Here is a 27,633-nt window from a genome sequence, read left to right as displayed (position 1 = left end):
TCTAAGAACTTGAAAGTGGTGGTAACTGCCATTAGAAAAGGAGACCTTTGAAGACAGCAGTCTTAATTGATCATCCTTCACAGCTGCAAAGGGAGGTGCTGTGAGAGCCTTGACAATCATATGCAGGTACAAGTTGGACATCTGTGCACCACCAGAGGGCAGGGGAGAGATGCCTCCTTCATGAAGCATCATAGGTGTGGATGGGATCCTAAAGCTTTGGAACAGCTGGTATCTACTGGGGGGAGGAAGAAGGTTTAGAACCAACAGGACAGTTTCTTCACCTCTAATGACATCCCATTTCCTTCGCTTGTCTGACAAACTAATACGCAAGGTCATCAATCGCTGCCTATTTCATGCACTGAGCAAAACATTTACCCATAAGGAAGACGAAGAAGGCTAAAGCCTGTAGTCCATAAAGGGCCCTCAGAAGTTTTTGTGGCCCACTGAGGATCTGCTGGGAAAAGGCACGTTTGATAACTACTGTATCTATGAAAGAAAATCTCAGCTGATGGCTCCACCGTGGCTGAAGTAGGCATCTTTTATCTTTCCTCCATCACTACTCTTAATTTACTTAATAGATTTTTTGTAGCCCACGTTCATTGTTTGGCTAAGGGAGCTGTGGAAGCGGAAGGAAAGAGGAGGAAGAGGAACAGAGCAAAAAGGGGGAAAAAACTATTCCTTTTGAAGAGAAGAACATGGAAGTAGGCTAGGAAAATGAGCAAGCCATGAGACGGTAACCAGAAAAGAGTAAAGATAATAGTTAAGTGCTGAGAGAGAAAGGAGCAGCAAGGAAAATGGGTCCTGGGTCAAGGCAGGGAACCAACTGAGGGATGAGCTTAGGGTTACATGGCTGGCCCAAATGCTTGTCATGTGTTCCCTGCCTTCCTAGAATTAATCCAGATTATTGGATGTCTTAGTCACCTCAACTGAGAATAGACTTTTATACATGAGTGAGAAATATTCATATGTCGCTTTCATGACTACGTTCTGGCTCGGCAATAATAATAGTGACTTGGAACAAACTGCAACAGAGCCCTCTTCAGTATTAAGCTCTTGACACATGTTCTCTATGCAAAGAGAAAACCCTGACTTTTTCCAACACACATTAAAGGTAAAGGTAAAGGTACCCCTGCCTGTACGGGCCAGTCTTGACAGATTCTGGGGTTGTGCGCCCATCTCACTTAAGAGGCCGGGGGCCAGCGCTGTCCGGAGACACTTCCGGGTCACGTGGCCAGCGTGACAAAGCTGCATCTGGCGAGTCAGCGCAGCACACGGAAACGCCGTTTACCTTCCCGCCAGTAAGCGGTCCCTATTTATCTACTTGCACCCGGAGGTGCTTTCGAACTACTAGGTTGGCAGGCGCTGGGACCAAGCAGCGGGAGCGCACCCCGCCGTGGGGATTCGAACCGCCGACCTTTCGATCGGCAAGCCCTAGGCGCTAAGGCTTTTACCCACAGCGCCACCCGCGTCCCCCAACACACATTACAAACACCTAAATTCTATAAGCAGATTTATATAAGTGTCACCAACTTTCACACATTTCAAACGTTTTGTTTCCAAGATCAAGGCTTTCAAAGAATTTGGATTTTTTTTTGGGGGGGGGGGGGACTAGGAGAATAGAAGAATATAAATTAATATTAAAATGAATGATGTATACTATGAAAATAAATCAGGAAGTTGCCGCACACCAAAAGCCCTGTGGATTTCTATTTTTCATTCTCTATGCTTTTCCCATAGCACTTATGTTCTATTTTTCTTTTTCCAAACATTTATAAAAATCTTAAGATATCAAAAAATAAATATAACACTATTTCACATTAAAAATAAATACCAACTCAGCATATATACAAATCCACAATCATAGTCAATAATCAATACAGATTTGACAATGTATTCTTACCATATAGAGATGCTATTATATTTTTCAATATCCATATTATATCTATTTTTCATATATTCAATCAACAGGATCCATTCATTTTGAAAATAATTCCTCTTTTGTCTTCCATCACAGCAGTCGAACCAACTCTGAGTTTATACATTTCTACCAGTTTCCAAAAATTAACTAGCCATTCCTTAATCGTAAGGGCTCTATTTTCTTAAGCCATGAACTTTGGGGTCTCGGGATGTCAAAACTTGGCAGGAAATATTTCTCAGATATAGAGCATTTCTGCATAAGAATCTTTCTCCAAAGCAAGCTGAGGTACTGAGAAGAGTGCAGATGCTTTGCAATTCTGCTTCTTCTGCATAGAAGCCATCTCTCAAAAACAAGATACAACTTTATACAAAAATCATGTGATTCAGCCAACTGAAAATGAAGGCAATACTGCACTGGCTTCAGGAGACATATCGTTATCATAGGACTAAAGGTTGACTGCTGCTACCGCTTCTGGGATGCAAGAGTGAATTATAGTAGTGGTTACGGTGTGCAGTGCAGACTGAGGATGTGCTAGAATCGTGAATTCGAGTGTTTATGTGTTTGAAGCAAGACCATTGATCCTGCAAGGAAGCTGAACAAAACTGCATTTAGTTTCCATGGAGCTGGGAATTTGATGGGATTGGTTTGTTTAATCATTTAACTGATTTGGCGTATAGTGGTTGGGAAGTATGAGTTGATTTTTCTTTTGCCTAAATATCATTACTGGACATTATATTCATTTTCAGAGGCAATCTATCTGCTGATGTTTAGAAAATATTTATTTAGCATTTACTATGTTTTACAATATGCACTTTTCTTTGTATTTTGTGGCTGATTTCTATGCTAAAGAAGACGCTCTGTTTAGTTAATTGTGTCTTACATAATGTGTAAATTCTCTGATATTTTTTGTGTTAGTTTTTTATTTAAAATGTCTTAAATCCAAGTTGCAAACTGCTTAGTAAAGGTAAAGGGACCCCTGACCATTAGGTCCAGTCATGACCGACTCTGGGGTTGCGGCGCTCATCTTGCTTCATTGGCCGAGGGAGCCGGCGTACAGCTTCCGGGTCATGTGGCCAGCATGACTAAGCCGCTTCTGGCGAACCAGAGCAGCGCACGGAAACGCCATTTACCTTCCCACTGGAACGGTACCTATTTATCCACTTGCACTGGTGTGCTTTCGAACTGCTAGGTTGGCAGGACAAGCGACTGAGCAACGGGAGCTCACCCCGTCACGGGGATTCGAACCGCCGACCTTCTGATCGGCAAGTCCTAGGCTCTGTAGTTTAACCCACAGTGCCACCCACGTCCCATAAACCACTTAGACATTACTTTAAATAAAAGTGGCATATAAATTGTAAAAAATAAATAGTAAAAGTAAATAAAATTCAGGATTGGCTTCTGTGACTCTGCAGCAACCCTATACTGTATACAGGAAGCATACTGTCACCCCTACGCATAGTAGTATCACAGCCACAAAGTGGCTACCTCCAAATTAGTTGGTTAAAGTATGCAGAGTATAAGCCAATATAACTTTTTCATAGTTCTAAAGCTGTATTTTAAGAACATTAGGCTTTATCTTGAGGACTCCTTCATCCCTGACACAAAAAGAGAAATCTGGATCCAACCCTATAACAGAGAATTGGCCATATGAAATATTTTTTAGTAGAAAGTTACTCCTCAAAACAATATTTTCTATTAGCTGAAGGTACACTTCAGAACTCAAAACTCCCTGTATGTGAATTATCAAGGGTAAAAAGGTGAAAACAGCTCATCCAAGACCGCACTCCAGGGAAAGATGTCTATCCTTAGATTCATAGACAAATATGCAGTTATAGTGATGAGTGCATTATAATTTGATCACGAAACCCTAAAGCATGCCCATACATTAAACAAGTTTAATCTCAAAAGCCACATGCCCTACAAGGCATACATGCAGTATATTAATTGCAGACACAGAATAACTCAAGACCTTTAAAGTAAAAAAAAGAATGTAACATGCAACATGCAATTAAAAGCAGCAGTCATATGTTGGCTAGTACGGCAGGCAACTAATACCACTTATATTCAAACTATTGACTATTTAAAATGGCAATTAAGCAGGCAAATGTAAAAAACAGAATCAAATTTTAAAAAATAAATAACTGTGATGCAGTGGTCAAGTTTAAACAATACAATCTGAAATGCTTAGCCAGTAGCATGCTTCTGAAGTGTTGGCAGATGTGAACCCTGTAGCTCAGGCTAAAATATAGAGTTAGATAACACAGTTATGTGGTCTTTATATCAATTAATTAAAAATAAGGAGAAGCATGATAATGAAGGCATGCTTTTACATACATACTGGTGACACCATGCTGATGATTCGTAAATATAAAAGATCTAAGATGTTCCATCCCTTTTCATGTACGTAGTCTATTTATCTTTGCTTAGACAAAACTTTTACATACCATTTTACTCTGGTTCACACAGCTGCAAAAGAGCCCATTAAAAAAAAAATGGGGGAAAAGCACCAAAATTGGCATTCCTCCACTTTTAGTGGAGAAGCCATTGGCTACTTCCTTCGCTTCCTTATTTGCTTTTGAGAATATGATATGATTAAGGTGGTAAAATTTAATGTTAATATGCACTGCTCATGTTATATTTGCCTTATTTGCCTTCAATCATATTTCATATCCGAAAACAGAAGCGTCTGTGACACCTTAAAGACAAAGTGGGCTGTTATCCTCAAATCCTTATGCCATAACAAATGGACACATTTTTCTTTAAGTATCACATGACTTTTGTTGCAGACCAGGGCTAGCCAATGTCAGTCCAGACCAGGGCTAGCCAATGTCAGTCCAGTTGCTTTGGACTACAACTCCCATCAGCCCCAGGCAGCATGGCCAATTGCAAGGACTATGCAAGTTGTAGTCCAAAAGAAGGCTAAACGTTTTTCATATCTGGTTGATGAGAGTTCAGAAACTTCAACTGGTTCAGAACACAGCAGCCCTATTTTTAACTTAGGCAAGCCATGTCATATTGGGATCTTGGTACATGAAAGACTATTTTCATACGTATGGACCTGTCTAAAATTTATGAGTACTGTTACTGTGTTAGGTATCCTCAGGTGCACCAACCTTCAAGAGGTTAAGTAATTAACAACCAGGGAGGAAGTTTTCAAACGTCATCACTTGTTGCAGGCACATTTGGCCAGCAACAAATATTTTATCATTAGGCAACAAGCTAAGACCTTTTTATTTTCCAAAGTTTCAGTGACTACTACTTTTATTGCCTTGCTCTGATTTCTATGATTTTAAATCACTTTTTACAGGGTTTTGTTTCGCCAATTTTATTGTTTTATAATTAATTTTGCTGTAAATTGCTTTGGAAATTTGATTAGAAAAGTATTATGTGCATATTTTAAACACAGGAAAAAAATATCGCAATAACTGTACTCTGCCCACTTTTTTCCTCCATGCAAATATAAATGCAGAATTTGACCGGAAAAAATTTTTTTTTGCTGCAGATAGGTCCTTACTACCACCTACTTTAATCTTCTTCCCACATGCATGGCAAGGGTAGTATTAATAGCTGCAATTCATGCTCTTTTACACATATGCAGTGAGTTTCACGTGAGTAACAGAGCCTTTCTGTCCCCACAATAGGTTTGTGTGTGGGTGTGTTTTTTTCTTAAGAAAAAACATTCTTGCTGTTTAAGTATGATTTCCTACAGCAAAAGCCAGAAGAACTAGAAAAGGGATAACACATCTTTTAATTCAACTTACATTTTTTAATAAGCAATATCACCAGCATAATGAAGAATAAAGAGTAAATTTCCAGGGTGTGTTTTGAAACAAAACTATGTTTTAAGGTCAGCTGGATTCAAGTTCAAAAATGAATGCTTGCTCTCCTCAGATAAAATATTTCCCTTAAGGATACGCAGGTATTCAGTGACAGTTTAGGAATCAAACTTTGAGAAACCTTTATTTACATTATGGCAATGTTGTTTTCCTTGAAGGTTAATAAATTTTACTAATCGATCTAGCATTGGAACCCTTTTCCAGTTCCATTCATGTCACTCTGGAATACATTCATCCTCACAAGACGCACTTTAAAAGGAGAATATATATGTATCGGTAAGTCAAATATTTTGTAATCTGTATTTTCAAGCACAACATGGAATATCAGTGAAGCAGAAAGTACCGTATTTTTCTGTGTATAAGATGCCCCCATGTATAAGATGACGCCTGGTTTTTTTAACCCAAAATTAAGAAATTAAGTTGTTTAGCTGGGGGGGGGGTCACTTCTGCCAATCGCTTGCCACAGCCACTGCCGATCGCACACCTCGCCACAGCCGCCAACTGTCTACCCGCTCGCCACCACCAACAGCCCGCCCGCCCACAGCCAATCACCTGCCTGCCTCGCCACAGCCCCCAATCGCCACAGCCACATCCAATCGCCAGCAGGCCTTACCGCAGCCACCAATCACCCGCCCAATCACCGCTGCCAATCTCCTGCTTGCTGCTCCCATTAATCGCACATCCTCCCTCTGCATTCACTATCCGTGTATAAGACGACACCCAATTTTTGCCTAATTTTTTTTTAGCAAAAAGCATCGTCTTATACACGGAAAAATACGGTACCTCTGACAGTCTTTAATGGGAAGGGGAGAATGAAGAACAAGCAATTCTCTTGTTTGGAGAAAAATTGTTTGCCTACAGATATGTAACAAAGGTGTCAGGCGAGCCTCCCGGGGGGGGGGGGAGCATTCCACAAACAGAGAGCCATAGCAGAAAATGCCTGTTCTCCTGTTGCCACCCTCCAGACCTCTTGTGGAGAAGGTGGGGTTAGTGCGACTAGCTCCCCCTGCACCCTCCCCAGATCTGCTCAGGAGGAGAAGCCCCAATATAGCATGCTGGCGGAGGACATTGCACTGGGCAAGCAGAAATGCTTCCATTCTGATGGAATGATTTCCTTAGTGCTATGCTGAATTCCACCCTTTAAGTTGGCTTGTGTACACTAAAAATAGTTAAGATTAAGCAGAGTTTGTCCAACAAACAATAATACTATTTCCAGTTTAGCCAGCAATCCAAGTGTGACCTTGCCAATGGGGCTGCAATACTATACCATTTATCCAGCAGTAAACTACGTTAAATTCAATGGGACTTACTCCTCAGTATAGAAACACAGAGAATTGCATTGTGGTTATAGTTATTCCTAAAGGATATTCTTTTATTTGTATTGATTTTTTTAGATCATGCAATAAGAGCTACCAAGTTGCACTCTTGAATCCAGTTGACCTTCATATCTGTTCCACAAAGATGAGAGTAAATAGGTCCTCAACAATATTACCTTTATCCACCCACTAAGCTTGGACTTGACCACTGATGTCTAAGAGAAGTATAGGCAAACGTATTTATTACAAGAGCCAAATACTAACTACTGCCATACAAAAGTGAAGCATTTCTACCTCTGCACCCAAGAGACCTCCTCTGTGAGGCTGTAAACAATGAACAAAAAATTGTTTTTAGAAGCTGGTTTACTATGGTATACTTAAAATAATGGGTCAGGTGCCCTTCTTCCCACTGCAGAACAGAAAAATGGATTAGGTTGTAACTGCATGCACACTTACTTGCGTGTTAAGTTCCACTGTGTTTGCGGGGACCTACTTCTGAGTAAACAAGGACCAGATCAGGCTGCACAATTGTTATGAGGCATTGGGGGGAAGAGAGCTTGATTTCATCTTATCATGACTACTAATATCAAGTTGTCAATATCTCTAATTAAAAGATGAGGGTTTATTTTAATACAGTACAGATCTTGTTTCTTTTAAGAACTGTTACATTTTGAAGCATTTATTATTGGTTAATTATAATACCATTTATATTGTCTTGGACAATCAATGTAACCTCAGACTTACTTACCATAAGGAAATTATTCATAACTCTATATCCAAACACAAACCCAGAACCAGTTAACTAGCCAATAGTTCATACCCCTACTTAGGCACTTTATAACAGCAGCAGCACATATAGATTTATTAAGTAAAAGTTTAACATATGCAAACAGTCATATAAGCCCTTTTGAAAACATAAGGTATTTCAGTTATGGCATCTACTCCAGTAACAACACTAGTAAAATTTAGTTTCCCGTGTGTCAGGACTGCAACTACCAAAAGTACAAGGAAGAACGCAAGTTCTCTGGGAAATCTCCAGTTAAAAGGATCAGATAGCAGGTGATGGGAAAGACCTCTGCCTCAGATCCTGAAGAACTGTTGCAAATCAAAGTAGGCAATACTGTTGTCTAGATAAATGGTAGTTGGACAAATTGTCTTACCCGGTACATGTCTAAAAACCTATCTGGCAATTTTAGTTGGCTTTGTGAACAATTCCAACATCACACGGCAAACCAGATATAGCGGAGCGTAGAACTGAGTGGGGCATTAAAGCCATGATCCTAAACACTCCTTTCTCGAATAACTGATGAGCAGGGCTTGTTTCCAGTAAGATGAATTTAGGGGTGCTCTAAAAGGTCTAGAAATTAAATCAGCACAAACACAAAATATATGCTTAGCAAAGTCAATTACAGGGAATGTAAACCCAATTGCAATACTACTAGAAATATGCAATGGGCTCTGGTTTATTAGAGCAAATGGGGAACTGCCCCAGTCAGTCTCTACCTGCCTGTCTTCTTACCTACAGCCAGTCCTCCTCCTTAGTCGCAGCAATGCTCTTGTAAATTTCAGCAGGGAGGAGGATGGGGACAAAATTTGAAATAGTTGGCTCTGCCTGTCATTGGCCTTGACTTCATTACTTTTGGTCTCCCTGCCTTCTGTTCCTTTGGGAACCAGCCACCACTACATGTGTGATCCAGCCCACTTCACTGCAAATCTAATAATAATATTAATACATCTTGACAATAATAAGAACTACCTATAGAACACTAAGGAAGGTTACAATTTAAAAAACAAAAAGATTTGGCTTGTTCCAAATAAATTTTGCAATCCACTAATCACAGTGTTACTTTTACATACCTGATCTATTAACCCTGTCAATTCTATCCAAGCTAGGGGAATGCATTCGGTTGCGAGGGCTACTTTGATTGGAAGTCTCTGAGGCAGCATCATTGAACGAATCTTCAAGCGTAAAGTAGAGGATTTCTTTTACGCATTTGTGGCAGATACTATGTTGACAAGGGAGTATAAGTGGATGGGTAAATAACTCCTTGCATGCTGGGCAGATGAGCTCTCGTTCAATATTCTTAATGGTAACCTGGAAGCAAACAACAAGGAATGAAAAAAATTATAAGCAGCAGTGAGGCAACTACATAAACAAACAAAATACATATACCCATTTCATTTGCTATTTCAACCACAGAGCTTTTTAAAAAAAAAATATGGAAGAGCAAATACAGTGGTGTCTCGCAAGACTAAATTAATTCGTTCCGCAAGTCTTTTCGTCTTGCGAGTTTTTCATCTTGCGAAGCACGGTTTCCCATAGGAATGCATTAAAAATCAATTAATGTGTTCCTATGGAAACCGCCTTCAGACCAGGTCCGGGGACAGTCTGTCCCCCGACCTCTTCTGAAGGCCGGCGGGGGGCGAAAGTCTTTGCTTCCTCCCCCCGCCAGGACCTCTTCCGAAGGCGGGCGGGGGGCAAAAGTCTTTGTCCCCCCTGCCTGCCTTTCCGGGGGCTTTTAAATCGCCCCGGGACTGTCCCGGGGCGATTTAAAAGCCTCCGGACGGCATTTGAAGGCAGGCGGGGGGGAGCAAAGACTTTTGCCCCCCGCCCGCCTTCAGAAGAGGTCCAGGACCTCTTCCGAAGGCGGGCGGGGGGCAAAAGTCTTTGTCCCCCCCTGCCTGCCTTTCCAGGGGCTTTTAAATCGCCCCGGGACTGTCCCGGGGCGATTTAAAAGCCTCCAGACGGCTTTTGAAGGCAGGCGGGGGGGAGCAAAGACTTTTGCCCCCCGCCCGCCTTCAGAAGAGGGTCCAGGACCTCTTCTGAAGGTGGGCAGGGGGCAAAAGTCTTTGCTCCCCCCCGCCTGCCTTCAAAAGCCATCCGGGATAGCGGGAAGCGCTTCCCTGCTATCCCGGACTGCTCTTAAAATGCTGGCGGTGGGGAGCAAAGCCTTTCGGCCCCCGCCGGCCTTCCTGGACCTCTTCTGAAGGCCGGAGGGGGGGGAAAGGCTTTGCTCCCCACCGCTAGCATTTAAAAGAGGTCCCCGGAGATTTCCCTATGGGCTTTCTTCTTGCGAAGCAAGCCCATAGGGAAATTTGTTTTGCTAAGCGCCTCCAAAACGGAAAACCCTTTCGTCTAGCGGGTTTTTCGTCTTGCAAGGCGTTCGTCTTGCGGGGCACCACTGTATATAAAACTATATTTATTTGAGATTCGGTGTTCAGAAAGACCACACAGGGTCCTATTGAACTTATGGATAAAAGGTAAAGGTAAGGTAAAGGGACCCCTGACCATTAGGTCCAGTCATGGCCAACTCTGGGGTTGCGACGCTCATCTCGCTTTATTGGCCGAGGGAGCCGGCGTACAGCTTCCGGGTCATGTGGCCAGCATGACTAAGCTGCTTCTGGCGAACCAGAGCAGCCGCCAAAGCGGTACCTATTTATCCACTTGCACTTTGACGTGCTTTCGAACTGCTAGGTTGGCAGGAGCAGGGACCGAGCAACGGGAGCTCAACCTGTCATGGGGATTCGAACCGCCGACCTTCTGATCGGCAAGTCCTAGGCTCTGTAGTTTAACCCACAGTGCCACCCGCGTCCCTTGAACTTATGGATATGAGTGCAGTAAAATAAATCTTAATGCCACAGACAGGACAAATATCCAAAGGAAAATCTCAGCAATTCCTATGTATTCTGAGGGTTGCACTTTCAGTGATGCCATGGTATGTCAGTAAATACCATAAGTTACTACCAAAATGTTTTTACATATAGGAACATATATTAAAGCAGTTGTATAATCAATTACTCTTCAAATATTCCATTTATGCAATTATAGTAGATTATCTCATTAAATTTTATTTCCTTGCAAGGCAAGTTGTATTTGGTAACCAAAGCACTTGAAATAAAACTGCCACTTAAATAGACACTACTGTGCATGCCGCAGTTTGCTTTGCCTCTCTTCCAAAAGGACTCTGAAGAACAAAAAAGCACATTGTTAGGTAAGAGAGAAGAGATGTTTGTCCCAGTTACAGCTCAGTCAGAATAAGTTATAGCCTGGTTGAATAAATTAGGAGACAGACTCCACAATGCCCGGCTCTTCGCCTTTGGGGAATAGGGCTTTGCGAACTGTGCTGCCAAAGCACAGTGAGTGATGATCAACCCTCCATTCATTCTTCAGAAACAAAAGCTGCACCTTCCTCTCACCCAAAGAAGAGGGAGAAGAGAGATGGCGCTGAACATTAGTCCTAACACACTGACTGGAGACAGAGTAGTTTTTAAGCCAGCTGAAAATGGTCTGATTGGAGTAGCATTGCTTATGCCGCACAGACTCATTTCTCTTGTGGTACTATTGTTCTAGCTAAAAAGATTTTTGAAGCATTCCAGAGTCATAGTTCAACACTGATCATTCCAGATCCAACTGCAAGAGGCTGGTAAGCTACCATGGATCTATCAAGGTACACAAGATAATTTAATATGGATTCATTAGCCAAAATACTTTCCCGCTCTTTGAGGTGTTCTCCCCCCTCTACGTTTTCAGTACATCCCAGAAAGAGGGCGGGGGGGGGGGAGAGAATGCAGCCCATTCCAAATTAACGTGGATGACAGACATTAGCCCATGGATACCAGATCAGACTGCATTATCACTGCTATGTTTTCCCCATGCCTGCCACTCTCCATTACGAAGCTTCCACAGGTGACCCTAACACAAATGCATCTACTTTATTCCGCACACAGAGAAAAGCAGGGGTTGTTCACAGCTTCTCAGCATGTGCAGCGAGCACCTTTGGCACGCCCCTCGTCCTCTCCAATGCGCACCATTGTCTGATCCCACCCACGCCCAGAAATCCCTTAAGAGATCTGAAGAGAGAGACCCCTGGTCAGACTGCAGCAGCTGACAGCTCCTCCTTGGGGCAGAGTCCACCCAGCGGTCAACTGCAGCAAGCATGAGTTTGCACAACGCTCTGGGCGCACGGTACATATAGCGAGAGGTTACACACCCAAGTACTGCTTATTGTACGTGTCAAATCGAAGAAGAGATGGAGGGGAAGAAGTCACGTCCCACGTAGGAGAGAATGAATATATATATGACAAAACCAGCAGCTGTAAAGCAAATGCTGAAAGAGGACAGAGGAGGAGGCTGGGATATCTTTTTGCAGGCAGACCAGGAAGGCTAAAGCACTAAAAGGAGACAAGGAAGAGATTCGCTTGACAAAATACGACTCCACCTGAGGAGTGGGCTTCTCCTCCTGCATCAAGAGCAGAGGACCCAACACAACTCCCAGGGGCCTAGATCCCTCCAGCCCCACCTCAAATAAAATATTTGATGGGAGCACCTTCCCCCCCCCCCAGGTTGATGGTCATTATTCCCTTTTAAATAGTATGCGCTGTGTCTTGTGATGGATTATGCAGGTCATACCTACCCCCCCCCCATGTTTTATTCAAGTTGGCACCCCTGATCAAGAAGCAAGGCACGTGGGCGTAGCTGGGGTTTATGTCGTGGGGTGGGGGGCCGGATTCATATTAGGGCGGGGGCAGAACCTCAGTATTTTTTATTTATTCACTTGATTTGGGGGTAGAAGGGCAGCTGTCCCTTTGAGCCCCCCCCCCTTGCCCATGGCTTTGGGGGAGGCACCTAGGTAGGTAGCTCAACTACTCTAAAACTGGAGAAGACCATTTCCTCCTCAGTCCCTGCAAATCTCCCTCACACACACGCGCGCGCACATACATACGTGCCCCCCACCCCGCCCACCCGTCTCCCGCCAGCCAGCCCCCCGTCCCTCCCTCCCTCCCTCCCTCTCTCAGGGCTACTCACGGCGGGTTCCAGCCGGTCCCCTTCCATCCTGGACACGCCACCGCCCCCCGCCGCCTCCGCTGCTCCCGAAGGGTGCCCGGCGCGCGCGTGTGCCTGCTTCTCTCTCTCTCTGCTCGCTTCGCTGCCTCTCTCGGGACCGGCGAGGTCCGCCCTCCCCGCTTTGGGGAGCGCGCGGCGCGAGGGAGGAAGACAGAGGAGGAGAGAGGGGCGCGCGCGCGAAGCGGCTACGAGGCGCCCAGCAGCTGCCACACCGACTGCTGCCTACCCCCCTGAGGAAACTCCGGCGCTGGCCTGGAGGGCGGGGCGCGAGGGGAGGGGGAGGGGCTGGCGCGGGTGGGGGGCGGGGGGAGCAGGGCGGCGGCGGCGGCGGGGGCCGCCTGGCAACCACGCCCACGACACAATGTGGGAGGGGCGGCACCTGGCACCTTTGTTGGCCACCTCAGCCGGGAGGCGGGTTGGCGTCGGCGGCTGAGGGACTTGACTCCTCGAGAGGGGAAATGAAGCAGGCTGGGCGGGGACGACACGTGTACACGCGTACACACACACAGGGCGCCAAATGTGTGGCGGGAAAGGGGAAGCGAGCTACGGCCCCCCGCCCCGTCTGTCCCCTTTCGCAAAAAACAAGTGCCAGAATCACGTTCACTCCGGAGAAAAGTTGCTTGTTCGCTCTTTCTTGCTCTCAAATCACCAAACGCACGGGCACACGCGACTCGTAGCCAAAGCAAGATGCCGGCCAGTCTTGCTTCTCCCCGGCCTTGAGTTGCAGCAGGGAGGGCTGCTTCTTCACCTGTTGAGTTGACGCCACGTGCAGATGGGTTGACTGCAGGGGAGCTGAGCTGGGACACAGAGGGGGCTGGAGCTTTTCAAGCCACATAAACTGCTTTCAGGTTGCTTTGCGATATATAAACGTGATATACATATAAAAGCGATATATAAACGTGAACTGAGCTGCAATCGTTACTACTACAGTTTAGGGTTTAGGGGCCCAGGAGAGTCCAGCCTCTAGGCTTGGAACTTGCAAGGGGGAGGGTGTTGTAGTGTTTGGGCTTTGGGAAAATCGGCGCAGCCCTGAAAGCAAAATGGGTGCTTCTGGGCACGGTGAGCCATCGACTTTGCTTGGCTGGAAAGCACTACAAGGGCTCGGTTGCCTTAGGGGCAATGGGGATTCTTCCCCTTCATTCAAGACAATAAATCCCAGGTGGCGGGTTATCTTTGCTGTAGTTCCTCTGCAAATGAAGTCAAATTATTTTGGCAAGCCCGTTTTCCAGGCACAAAAGAATGATTATGGAACCATGGAGGCAAAGGTGAAGCTTTTTAAATCACCTTATTAACAGTTTGTGCTGTGTCTGCACAAGAGTAATGAGTTGGTTCAAGTGAGTCACACAAACGTAAGATTGATAAGACTGTATTCTCAACAATGCTTCCCGGGGAATGATCCCTACTGTATCTAGTGACCTGCCTCTAAGTAAACATACATAGTTTTGCAGGGCTACCAACTTCAGAGAGCCCAAAAAGAGAATAAGGAGCAAATGGGCTGTACTTATCTGTTTCTATCACTGTCAGTTCAATTAGATTAATTCTTAAGCTATCATTAACCATTCAGAACAGAGGGAAACAAATTCAGGGAACTATCTGAAACTAGGCAGCAGACCTCTCCTTTATCTACATCCAGCAAACTGAGTCTCTCCATCAGGAGAAGGAGAAGGAAATACCATCTGTGCTTCCATAGGGTCCAGCTTCTAAAATCACATTGGCTAGATTTTCTTTTTAGACTGAGAGCCATTGTATTTGGCTCACATTTTTGGAAAAGCCTTAATTAAAGCATGTTGAATTAGAGTCTTAACACAAAGCGGACTTGACTACTCATCTTGACTTAGACATTTCTTTATGGAATTCATTGTTTTGATAGCGTTGCATTTTCCTTTGCCAGTTTTCTCTTTTCCTTCTACAACTATTCAGATTATTCACGCTCCTTGGCCGTGCTGGATCAACAAATTTTGCCTTAAGGAGCAAAGCTCTGCATAGCTGCCCTCCACCGTCTGCCCCTGAAAGAAGCATAGAAGGGGAGGGCTGGAGATGCAGGCTTTCATAAAAGAGGAACAGGAAGGCAAGAAGCTGCCAGCAGCAGCAGCAAAGTGGGGTGGGCAAAGGAAGAAACTCTTTCTTGCCTTCATTGTTTTCACAGATGAGACCCAGGGCAAGACAGTTGAGCTTGTGGGAATCCTGACAGGACAGATGCTGGGAGGGACAGGTGTCAGGCTGTGGGATATTTTTGTGACCCAGGTGGTAGAAGGGGCGGCTGCCTCCTGCATGGCAGACATTAAAGGCTGCATGCCTGGCATCTTCAGCATGGCAGGGGGCAGCCCACCCCTTTTAAGCACCAGCCACCCTCTCACTTCCCCTTTACGTTCCTGTTGCTTCAGCAAGAAAGTGAAGGAGCACTACAGCGTGTGAGAGTGGCACTCCATTGGCCTGCAATACATGGTCAGCGACATTCCAGCTGGGTTCTGCCTATTAGAACAGGATGCTGTTTTTGCTGCCGCCCACAACCTGCCGCCTGAGGCAAATGCCGCCCCCTGCCCCACTCAATCAGGGCCTGCTCCGTGAAGTACGGTATTTAAGTTTGTAGGGGCACTTGATTCCACCATTGCTTTGCAATTCCTACCCAGACCACAGGACGATGATTTTTAAAAATACATTGTTTAGGGTCACAAGAGATAGCGTAGTTTTTTTTATATTTTCCACACTGCAACAAAGCACTTCAACTTTCTTATTAACATTTTGTCTGTTTGGCAAAGCTCCCTGTCCAGCACTGTGTTTGTTTTTGAAAGTTTACATACATATAAAGAGATGAACTAAAAATATTACTGGCTCCAGAGACATGTTCAGTCTCAGAAGAATGAAATTAGTCACCACTGCTTCAAAAAAATGGGGGAGGGGGCTGAAGAGGCAGGGGGGAAAGACTTTCCACATTAAGCCTCGAAGTTTTAATCTTTCATATGCAAAAATAAATTAGTTTATGGCTAATTTCAAGAAAAACAAGCAGCCCATTCCCTTCATGTTACAGACTCCGCTAACCCGGAAATAGTACCTCGGATTAAGAACTTTGCTTCAGGATGAGAACAGAAATTGTGCTCCAGCGACGCAGCAGCAGCGGGAGGCCCCATTAGCTAAAGTGGTGCTTCAGGTTAAGAACAGTTTCAGGTTAAGAACGGACCTCTGGAACAAGTTATGTACTTAACCTGAGGTACCACTGTACATAAGTAGTACCACAGATACCATACGCCGCCTGTTAGTTTTTGCTGAGCTACCAGTAATATTCAAGGTTAACACCAACAATCAATTGATACAGAATCATTGCTCAGTTGTTAGGGACCATTAAAAACAAGTCTTTCTTAGACTGCAGGGTGGGTGGGTGCACAAAGGCTGCTTGAGACTTAACACAACCAGTATCTATCTATTCACTGACCACAAGGCAACAATAGCTGCTTTTGCACGGACACAGGGACAAAGTAGATTCATTATAAAACTGGCAGATTTCTTGGCGGTCCCTCCCAACTTTTGTTATTGTCATGACTCCTTTGTGAAAAACTGCTTGCTCAGTCCTGTCACTAACAGATCAAAGGGATTAACCTGTTGATATGTTTGTTTGTTTGTTTGTTTGTTTGTTTGTTTGTTTGTTTTGGATTTAAGGAGCTCAATTATCTTGCTCTACTACTCCGATTAAAACTGCAATGAATTAAAGATCATTTTACTTTCATAGGTAACAGAAGCATATTTTAAACCGCCTAGGACCAGGGCCATTGTGTAAGTATCTGCTCTTCTTAACTCTTTCAGCGGTAATATAATTTAAATTTCAAAGCTACTTGTAATATAATACCTTGAAAAGCTTGGCAATCCACTATTATCTCAGCAGAAAGACTAAGCACAAACCAAGTAGTTACAAATTCTTTTCTTGTTCTCAGATGCGCCAGATAGTCAATTATCCTATTTTGCTCCAGGAGAACAAAGCATCTACAAAACTTCCCTAAGAAGAACAAAGGCACCATCCTTGGGTTGCATTTTGACGGAATATTTCTATTGTCTATTGTTTAGTGTCATATTTGAAACCAATTCAGGGTTTTAATCAGCAGGTTGATCTTCCAGTCCACGCCAGGAGACTTCTGACTGTTATGTAGGGATAAATAACACCACCTTTCAGCACAAGACTCCCAGGAAGATGTATACAGTAATTTACAATAGCAGAACAACTACAGTGGTACCTTGGTACTCAAATGGCTTGGCTCCCGAACAAATCAGCTCCCGAATCCAGCAAACCTGGAAGTGAGTGTTCCGATTTGCGAACGTTTTTCGAAAGCCGAACGTTCAACGCGGCTTTCCATGGATTTCAACTGAGTGCAAGAAGCTCCTGCAGTCAATTGGAAGCTGTGCCTTGGCTTCCAAACCGTTTTGGGAATCGAACGGTCTCCCGGAACGGATTAAGTCTGAGAAGCAAGGTACCACTGTACAATAACCCCTCCCCCCAAAATAATAAAAAATATCAGAGCAGCAGCTGTAAAACCAGTGAGGTTAGTACAATCTCGCAAAAGCTTTAAGAATACAATGAATAGTGCAATCCTACAAATAGAAACAAGCCCCTCCGAGGTCAATGGAGCTTACTCAGAGGTAAGCATAGATATACAGAATTGCAGGCTAAAGTTCAGCTCCCACCCCCACTGTGGACACACACATCTAATTTCCATTGGGATTCGACAAAGCAATTCTGATTCAGCAAAGGTCCTGGAGACATACACTGATTGTTCTGTTGTAATGATTACATTAAGAGCAGCATTTGTATCTCTTGGGGGAAGGGAAGGCTGGCGTAAGAAGACACAGGAAACCACAGAATACACACTCCATCCAGGGCAGAAGACACACAGACAGTACAATCTGTCCATCTTTACTCAAAAGTCTCAGGGCACTAGCCATTTGAGGTGGAAATGGATTCTTGCGAAGTTCTTGAAGAAAGCTGTATCTATCACTTAATTATTTACAGGAACAATAAGCAAAGGTAGCTGTGTTGGTTCATGAGGGGAAAAATCCAAGATCTACTGTCAGGCAATATATTTATTTGGATAGATTATTTTATTTTATTTTATTTGGATATATTATATTGTCACAAAGAGTAAGCAAGAAAGTATTTAAAATGCCTTTGATAAATAAACTTTCCATTTTGAGATACGTCTGAAGGGGGGAAATCTTTATCTTGCGTCTCTGACTTTCACTCAGGATGAGATTCTGCATTCATATATTCAGCTGGATTTTGAAATATTAATCTAAATGTCATCAGAGAATTGGAAGTAAACATCATTTCTATTTGTAGCCAATTTACTATGCTCTTTTGTTTATTACCCTTGTTTGTCAAATTGAGTACACAGGTATTTTAGAATATATCATATTTCTCTAATATGAAGTTGCTAAAATAATTTGGAATCAACATTTCACAATACATCCGCTAAAAATATTTAAATTGATTGCATAATACTGGGGAAGCTGTTATAGCCCAGAAGCCTTAACCAAGCTTCCTGTATTTGAAACAACTTTTTTCAGCTTCTCTGCTACTGTTGTTTCTGGTTCCTACTGGATAGAGTTAGGCTTGTGCCCTAAATAAAATATTTTGTCAAGAGTTTTACTTCCTGAATCATAACCCCATAACCCCATACCCAGTCTTGATATGGAAAACTTGGAAGCATCTTCTCTCTCTTGCAGAAGTGGACAGAATTTTCTTGTGGGTGTAAAATCTTAGTTACCAAATAATAATAATAATAAATGAAATATGCTGCATTTTTGCTGGTAACATTATGCAAAACTTTTCTTTTGCTCTCTATGCTGCAAAGTTAAACACTCTATCCTGAAGTGCACCGGAATATGAGCTGTCATTCCACAAGACAGTGCATATCATATGGTGTGCATTTTAAACTTCTGCTGCTACACAAAGAGCGGCGTTAATTTTAAACAACATTCCAGACAAGCAAACTTTTTTTCCTGCAAGTATGCTTTATGAATAAGCTGGGGAAGTGGTTTCTCTCTTAGCCCTCTTAGCCACAATTCACATTGAAGACTAACATCAAAAAACTAAGGCTTCAAAGCAGTTGCCGATCAGAGACATGTTTTCTCCAACATGAAGCAAGACCATGCTTGTCTTTTATTTTGGGTCTTAGTTTCTCTACAATAGGGTTTCCCAAACTTGGGTATCCAGCTGTTTTTGGACTCCAACTCCCATCATCCCTAGCTATCAGGACCAGTGGTCTGGGACAATGGGATTGCAGTCCAAAAACAGCTGAAGACCCAAGTTTGGGGACCCCTGCTCTACAGAGTACCACCATCTACTATAATCTCTTGATCCAAAAGCCTAGCCTTTTAGAGAATGGACAGACAACTCAGAGCGGCACACAGAGACGAAAAGATATATAGAGCCAGATTGTAACAGCACACACAAATATCAAAGAAATTAACGTCAGCAATATCATTATGCTACCTTGAAATGAAATCACTTTGGTTATTTTAGCTGAGAGCTTCATTCCCATTTAGTTACAGTCTCTCCTGCTGCCTTGCTGCTTCTTTTACATGAATTTGTGCAGTTGAGGCAAGTTTAATTTGGCAATTTAAGAGGATGCTCAAAGGACTCCTCCCCCCAACAAACTTCATTTTTAAAAATTGAATTACTAAAGGAGCAATTACCAATGGACTTTGTTCATTAAACTGGGCAGGGGGAAATGCTTCAACCGCTTTCTAGTGCAGCCATTTTTCACATTCTCACCAGCAGTGGCGTAGGGGGTCAGTTAGGGCCAGAGGAACCAGCTTATGGGGGCGATGGGGGGGGCAGCTGACCTCACGATGTCCTTATTCTACGTGCATAAGCATCACGCCCCCCTCCCTAAGCTGGGTACAACTTTCCCAGGCTTTGGGAAGGGGGCACCGAGCTTTAATACTTTAATTTACCAGGAACATTTAGAGGACTAGCCTAGTCCCCTTAGTCCACTGACCACACGCCACTGCACCAAGGCTAGTCCAATCTCTAGGACACCTACTCTTCACTAGAGTCAGCAGAACTAGTGTAGAAGAGGGCACAGAATGCCCTCATAGGACAAACACAGCCTTTGGAAAGGATGGAGAGCCCCAATGGAGGTGGTTGAGCCTCAACAAGAAATGTTTAGTCCAGGGGTGGGCCCTGGAGATGTTCCATCAGCCCCACCAGTAGAGTGGTACCTCAGGGGCAGTGATGCAGCAGCTAAGTATTGAAAGCAACTTCAGTTCCCCCAGGTTTTATAGGCTGCTGGTTGCACACTTTGTGAAACAGCGAAAAGAGAAAACCCAAGTTACTATAACAAGCGATATCACACTAGGAGGAGTTTGGTTTTCAGAGTGTGAAGAAGATGCAAACACCATCAGTTTCCCCCCTGAGCTCCATTTACAAATCATTTCCTGAAAGATGACAACTTTTCCCTAGCATATTCCCTATCTGTTGCCACAGAATGAGAAATTATTTTTAGGAGTGTCACTTAGCAACATGAGACTATTGCTTATGCATACACTGATCCTCATGATAGCCATAATTAACTTCCATTGGGAGTGGTAAGCGCTAACAAAACTTATACACAACTCCTCCGCAGGCTAAGACCAATTTGTAGGCATGAAAATAGCAGAAAATTTAGCCAGCCAGAAAAGTTTTAAGTCAACAGCGTTTCTGCTGTGCCCAACACACCCTTTTTACCTCATAGAGATTCTGTGGAAATCAAGCTGTGTTCAGGGAAGCATTAGGACCGAGTTTTCAAGGAGTCATCTTTATCAACAGAAACTTTGTAAACGTAATCTTGCTCAATAAACGGTATTGTCTCAAGGGCGCTTCACAAATTGTGCTATGGGTCATCAACATGCTGCTTGTGAGCATGTATGTGTCCCTTCCAAGCACCCAGAGGGTCACATCCTGCCCTCCTGCTGAAATTACACCTGAAAGAAGCCTTCCGTAGCATACAGAAGACTTTTCTTCAAGCCTCAGTGCAGCACAGAAGGTAATTTGGGGTGGGTGGGTGTTACAGTTGGGATGCGAGAGAGCTGTATCATACTTGTGCCCATGGCAACCCCTCTGGTTTACAAATATCGGAGCAACTGAGAAATTTCTGAAACAACAATGGAATATTAGCTTTGCCCAAGGCATGATGGAGAACAGCAACAACCAGGGAAAGATAGACATAACATTTTACAAGGACAGGAAGAAATATCACGGACAGAATAACTGCCACATATAGGAAGAACAATGATATAGTTTGAGTTCCTCACTGGTAAAGGTAAAGGTCCAGTCATGGCCGACTCTGGGGTTGTGGCGCTCATCTCACTTTATTGGCTGAGGGAGCCGGCGTACAGCTTCCGGGTCATGTGGCCAGCAGGACTAAGCCGCTTCTGGCGAACAGAAACGCCGTTTACCTTCCCGCTGCTTTCAAACTGCTAGGTTGGCAGGAGCAGGGACCAAGCAACAGGAGCTCACCCCATCGCAGGGATTCAAACCGCCAACCTTCTGATTGGCAAGTCCTAGGCTCTGTGGTTTAACCCACAGCACCACCCGCATAGCTTTATATAAATGTGCCCTAAAAGGGTCTCAACCCCTGTGTTATGCAATACAGTGGTATCTTGGTTTACAATCATAATCCGTTCCGGAGGTCCGTTTGTAAACCAAAACAGGTTGTAACCCAAGGCGTGCTTTCGCCAATGGGACCTCCCCAAAAAAATTGTTTGTAATTCAAAAAAAATGGGATGTAATCCAAAAAAAGGTTGCAAACCGGGACATGCACTTCCGGGTTTGACGCGTTTGTAATGCAAAACATATGCAAACCAAAACGTATGCAAACCAAGGTACCACTGTACTTTGACTTGTTTTTGGTTTTTGGTTTACCTTTGACTGGACTTAACCATCCAGGGATACTTTACCTTTAACTTTACCTGCAATACAAAACACACATTTGCCACTGCATGCACCTGCAACAAGGAGCCATGGCTTATCCCACCCCGCTGGTGCTTATACCTGCAAGATATACTTGGTTGGAAGGATGCATTTGTCAGGTCCTTATCTCTGTGGTTTGTAAGGAACATGCAAATTATCGAAGGAGCATTTCCAAGCCCTGCAATCTGTGCTGTCTTAAGTGTCTTGAAGTAAACACAGCCAGTCAGATTCAAAAGTGGGCACACACAATACAGCTGGATAACTCAATAGGTTAGCCTAGTGCTGATAATGCCAAGGTTGCAGGTTCGATCCCCGTGAGGAATAGCTGCATATTCCTGCACTGCGGGGGGTGGACTAGATGACCCTCAGAGTTCCTTCCAACTCTGATTATGTGATCAAATCTAGACTCCTCCTTGCTTAGAAGCTTTGCCCCTTTGCCAAAAGCTCTTAGCTAGCGTGGGTCTTGAGTTTGCAGTAATCAAATTACTGAGCAGAAGGGTTCCAATTTCTCTTCCTAACCTAATCAGAATTCAGCCAGCTAAGATTTATTTAAATAATGTTTGCTTCAGGCTAAGGGATATTCTCTCTCAACCTCCACCCCAGACATGTTCAAAGCAACTTGTTCTCTACATAAAATACATCTATTGCTGCTTAATTCTAATTTAATCCCAGAAGTCACCATCAACACTTTAGAACAGAGGAATTAAGTATGGGAACAGGAGAAAGCAGCTAGTGGGCAAGTCTGCCTCATGCTGATTTGTCGCTTTTAACAGGCCAGTCCCTCCAAACAGAGAAGTTCCCCTTGAATTGTGCTCGGAAATGTACAGGGAGCCAATGAAGATCTTATTATGAAGATATATTCTTATCTGCTTTTCAGGTTGTCTCCACCTCCAAATCTGACCCACGCATGAGGTGAGTTGAAGCCTTCTGCCTCAGCCGGCGGATCCAACCCTTGACATCGCACCACTGCCAGCCCCACCAGTGAAGGTACAGTTGTAGCGACTGGGCTGGTGGTAGTGCAGCTGCTACAGTGGGGAGAGGGGACCCATGTCTGCATGGGGGGCACCGTGGAGGCAGGGGTAGCACTGGGCGTTTTGCCTGCAGCAAAACGTCTTGGGCTGGCTCTGGATATAACAGAGAGTTTGGTACACTTTAAAGCAGCCTTCCCCAACCAGTGCCCTCCATATACTTTGCACTACAAATCCCATCAACTTGTTGGCATGGCCAAAGGGCCAAGCATGTTGAGAATTATAGCCTAAGGACTATTCGGAATTGGCAAAGTTAACAGCCAAAATAAGAGACCCTAATGATTGTTGTTTGGCGGAAGAATGGAAGCCTTTTCCCCTGGACTACTTAAATACAGTGGTAAAGGTAAAGGTAAAGGGATCTCATCTCGCTTTATTGGCCGAGGGAGCCATGTGGCCAGCATGACTAAGCCGCTTCTGGCAAACCAGAGCAGCGAACGGAAACGCCGTTTACCTTCCCGCCAGAGCGGTACCTATTTATCTACTTGCACTTTGATGTGCTTTCGAACTGCTAGGTTGGCAGGAGCAGTGACCAAGCAATGGGAGCTCACCCCATCATGGAGATTCAAACCGCTGACCTTCTGATCGCAAGTCGTAGGTTCTGTGGTTTAACCCACAGCACCACCCCGAGGTCCGTTCTTAACCTGAAACTGTTCTTAACCTGAAACGCCACTTTAGCTAATGGGGCCTCCTGCTGCCGCCGCGCCGCCAGAGCACGATTTCTGTTCTCAACCTGAAGCAGAGTTCTTAACCCGAGGTACTATTTCTGGGTTAGTGGAGTATGTAACCTGAAGCGTATGTAACCCGAGGTACCACTATACTCTAATATGATGAACTCGCGAGCAGGATTTGAACTGCAGTGGTACCTCGGGTTACATACCTTCAGGTTACATACGCTTCAGGTTACAGACTCCGCTAACCCAGAAATAGTGCTTCAGGTTAAGAACTTTGCTTCAGGATGAGAACAGAAATCGTCCTCTGGCGGCGCAACAGCAGCAGGAGGCCCCATTAGCTAAAGTGGTGCTTCAGGTTAAGAACAGTTTCAGGTTAAGAACAGACCTCCGGAACGAATTAAGTACTTTACCGGAGGTCCCACTGTATAAGCAACCAATGGGATTCGAGATTATAGTATTGTTATGGTATAAGAGATAGAAGGGTGCAGAAAAGGGGGTAAATATTTTTTTAAAAATGGAAAACGGGGTGGCAAGTCGACAAATGTGTAAATGCCTCTAGAGGGCGCCACGTCGGGGAAGGCTGCCTTAAAGACAGAGCACCTTTTCTTATGGAATAAGAAAAGGCTTCAGCAAGTGCCACAAGACCTCCGCTCCAACAGATCAGCAAAGTTCCACACACACACACAAAGTTTGGAAATTGCTCCTGGTGCATATATCCGCCAGGTTATTTTATGCAAATATATCCATATCTATAAAGGAACTCGACTGGCCGGATCCTTTCCCTTGGCTTCCAAGGCGCCACCGCGCGTCTAGTCCCCGGCTGGGCCGAGCGGGCGCAGGAGGGAGACGAGCCGGGGCTTGGCTGCAGTCTGGCGGCTTATCGATTCCTTGGCAGCGCCCAACCTGTTGCCCCAGGGAGCAGCGCGGCCTCGCTTGATCCCCTCGCTTTGCACGGGACCGGCTGCCACGCCCGCCCGGTTCCACCGCCCACTGCCAGCCCCCTTGCAAATGCAAATCGCCCGCTTGCAGCCCGGCAAAAAAAGGAAGACAGAAGCGACAACCAGGAACAAGTCGGTCTTTTGCACCCAGACAGACCGCCCGTCCTCCTCTCGGGTTGTATTCCCAGCCTCGGGGGGGGGGGGGGATACAGAGGGAACAAGTCGGCAAGCCCTGCCGCTCCCGCCGCACATTGCAAACTGGAAGGAAATAAACAATTGCGCCCGATCCCGGCCGGAGCAGCAAGAAAGGCGCGCGCCCAGCCCCGCCTTTGCAAGGGGGAGTGCCTGCAAGGTTCCCGATTCGGAAAGAAGAGGAATCGGGGTTCCTGGTTTCGTCGCCTTACCTTGCCTTTTTCTAGCAGATCCACTATGTAGCCAAACTCACTCCCTTCCTCTGGCTCGGACATCGTCAGCGAAAGAAACGAGGAGGCGGCTAGGAAACAACCCCGACGTCCTTCCCTAACACAAAAATAAATATATTGTAGTCAGGCTCCTTCGTCCCTTTCACTTGGCGGGGCTTTCTTTCTTTCTTCTTTTCTTTTTCTCTCTCTTTTCTTTTCTCTCCTTCCCACCCACCCCCGCCGTCGGAAGAGAGCGCGCGCGCGCCCTGGGCGCTCCGAGGGAAACCAGACGCCGTTGCCTTAATTGATTCTATTTGCGAGCCGGTCAAGGCTGAGCTAACGGAAAGAAGGAACACACGAGAGGCTGGAGGGATGTGAAATTTTCATAAGCTGAACTCCCATCTCGGGATATTTAAGCTCCGCCTCGAGGCAACGAGATGATGGATCCTCTTCGCTGCCCCGCCAGCCTGGCAGAGGGCTCGCCAAGCGGGGATCAAGCGGAAGGGGGCGGCGAGGAGGGTCGAGGCATCCCATCTATAGGCGCCCGTTTATATAGAACCCAAATCGGCCCGATCCGATTCATGTTTACTCCTAAGCAACTTTCACTCTTAAGTCTGGGGGGATCTTCCTTCCAGGTAGGGGTAGCCCAGAGGCGGAACAGGCGCCTTAAGAAAGCGGGGGATTTTGGCAGGTGAGGCTTCTATGGCTCAGCTGTTAAAGGTGCAGAAGCCGCATTGGATCTAGCCACTCTCCTCCCAGGTAAGGGATGTGCATAGGTCTACAGCCCCATACCTTCCAACATTTTCCCGATGAAAATAGGGGTGTCCTATTGCATTATTGTTTATTGAATTTATATACCGCCCTATTCCCCAGAGGTCTCAGGGCAGTTCACAGAATAAAATCAAGATATAAAAGCACAAAATACATAATAAAAATAAAAACAACAACCCAATAGCACCCCCAAAAAACACATTTAAAAAGGGCATATTATTATTATTATTATTATCCTCCCTCCCGATCTGGGCAGCTTCCAACATATATATATATATATATAAATTAAAACATTTATTTATTTATTTTTTTAAAAAACTTCCCTATACAGGGCTACCTTCAGATGTCTTATATGGTTACTTATAACCTTGACTGGGGGGGTGGGTGCATTTTGCATAACTCCATACACTCCAATGAAAATAGGGACCTCTTAAGGAAAAGGACATTTCAGGATCAAAACAGAAACCAGGGTTTGGTGGCTTCCATGACTCAGTTGTTAAAGATGCAGGAGCCCCTTTGCCTAGGTCACCCTAGGTAAAAGGTAAAGGGACCCCTGACCATTAGGTCCAGTCGCGGACGACTCTGGGGTTGCGTGGTCATCTTGCTCTATAGGCCAAGGGAGCTGGCATTTGTCCACAGACAGCTTCTGGGTCATGTGGCCAGCATGACTAAGCCGCTTCTGGCAAACCAGAGCAGCACACGGAAACGCTGTTTACCTTCCTGCTGGAGCAGTACCTATTTATCTACTTGCACTTTGACGTGCTTTCGAACTGCTAGGTTGGCAGGAGCAGGGACCGAGCAATGGGAGCTCACCCCATCTCAGGGATTCGAACCACCAACCTTCTGATTGGCAAGTTCTAGGCTCTGTGGTTTAACCCACAGCGCCACCCTACTCCCAGGGTATTATTATTATTATTATTAATTTGTATCCCACCCTCCCCAGCCGAGGCCAGGTTCAGAGCGGCTAACATCCTAAGGTAAGGGATGCCAGCCTTGGACATCGACAAGGCCTTCCCCTGCCCCTCTGGATTAGTTCAGAATTTGTAGATTACCTCAGGAGTCCTAGTTTAAGGATGACAAGCAGGGCAGTTGCCAGGGCCCACCGCTAATGTCTGTCCTGCGCCCCACCCCTCTTACTGGCGGCCTAGCGGTCTGAGCAGCACCAGACTGCTGAAGCTAGCTGGTATTTTAATTCCCCACTGTTCAGTTTCCCTGGTGTAGCATCAGCCTGGGGCACTGTAGGAAATGAAAATGCAGCCCTCAGCCACGCGGTGTGTGTGTGTGATGGTGCTGCTGCCCACCACAGACACAGAAGCGGGGGTACCATGCCACAAGTTGTCCAAGGTAAAGGTAAAGGTACCCCTGCCCGTACGGGCCAGTCTTGCCAGACTCTGGGGTTGTGCGCCCATCTCACTCAAGAGGCCAGGGCCCAGCGCTGTCCGAAGACACTTCCGGGTCACGTGGCCAGCGTGACATCGCTGCATCTGGCGAGTCAGCGCAGCACACGGAAACGCCGTTTACCTTCCCGCCAGTAAGCGGTCCCTATTTATCTACTTGCACCTGGGGGTGCTTCCGAACTGCTAGGTTGGCAGGCGCTGGGACCGAGCAACGGGAGCGCACCCCGCCGCGGGGATTTGAACCACCGACCTTTCGATCGGCAAGCCCTAGGCGCTGAGGCTTTAACCCACAGCGCCACCCACAGCGTTGTCCAACCACCCCCCAAAAGCTGGCTCTGTAACAAGATTCAGTAAATAACAACAAGGTCACAATGAATGACGAGGCACTTAACCGCAGTCAAACTAGCATTGTATTGATTGAATAGATCTTTTAATGGTTGGGAGCTGAAAGTGGTTTGTCCTTTTTTTTTTTTTTAAGGCACACATACTGTAGCAAATGGCTTTTATAGAATTATCTGCTGCTGGGTGTAATGATTTTGTCTCTGCGCTACATCAAAATGGAGACAGCGCTCAA

General features: G+C 45.2%; 1 protein-coding gene across 8 annotated transcripts in view; it reads right to left on the bottom strand.

Moving 5' to 3' along the window:
* TRIM36 (tripartite motif containing 36) overlaps positions 1 to 25,566 on the bottom strand; it is a 51,277-nt gene extending 25,711 nt beyond the window's left edge. For 2 of the 8 annotated variants that reach the window (XM_083702304.1, XM_083702308.1), the window contains exons 1-2: positions 12,877 to 13,178; positions 8,928 to 9,165 (exon numbers count right to left, since the gene is read on the bottom strand). In XM_083702304.1, the coding sequence (XP_083558430.1) occupies positions 8,928 to 9,165; positions 12,877 to 12,903 (265 nt within the window). In that variant the 5' untranslated portion in view covers positions 12,904 to 13,178. Of the gene's footprint in view, positions 1 to 8,927; positions 9,166 to 12,876; positions 13,179 to 24,894 lie in introns of those variants that run through there. The other 6 variants (XM_083702303.1, XM_083702307.1, XM_083702306.1 and 3 more) reach the window with 5 other exon arrangements.
* Positions 25,567 to 27,633: the final 2,067 nt, after the last annotated feature.

Source organism: Podarcis gaigeae (assembly GCF_964106915.1).
Source record: "Podarcis gaigeae genome assembly, chromosome: 11".
NCBI lineage: Eukaryota > Metazoa > Chordata > Lepidosauria > Squamata > Lacertidae > Podarcis > Podarcis gaigeae.
Note: the sequence above shows the minus strand (reverse complement) of the source record. Positions and strands in the feature narration are given on the sequence as shown.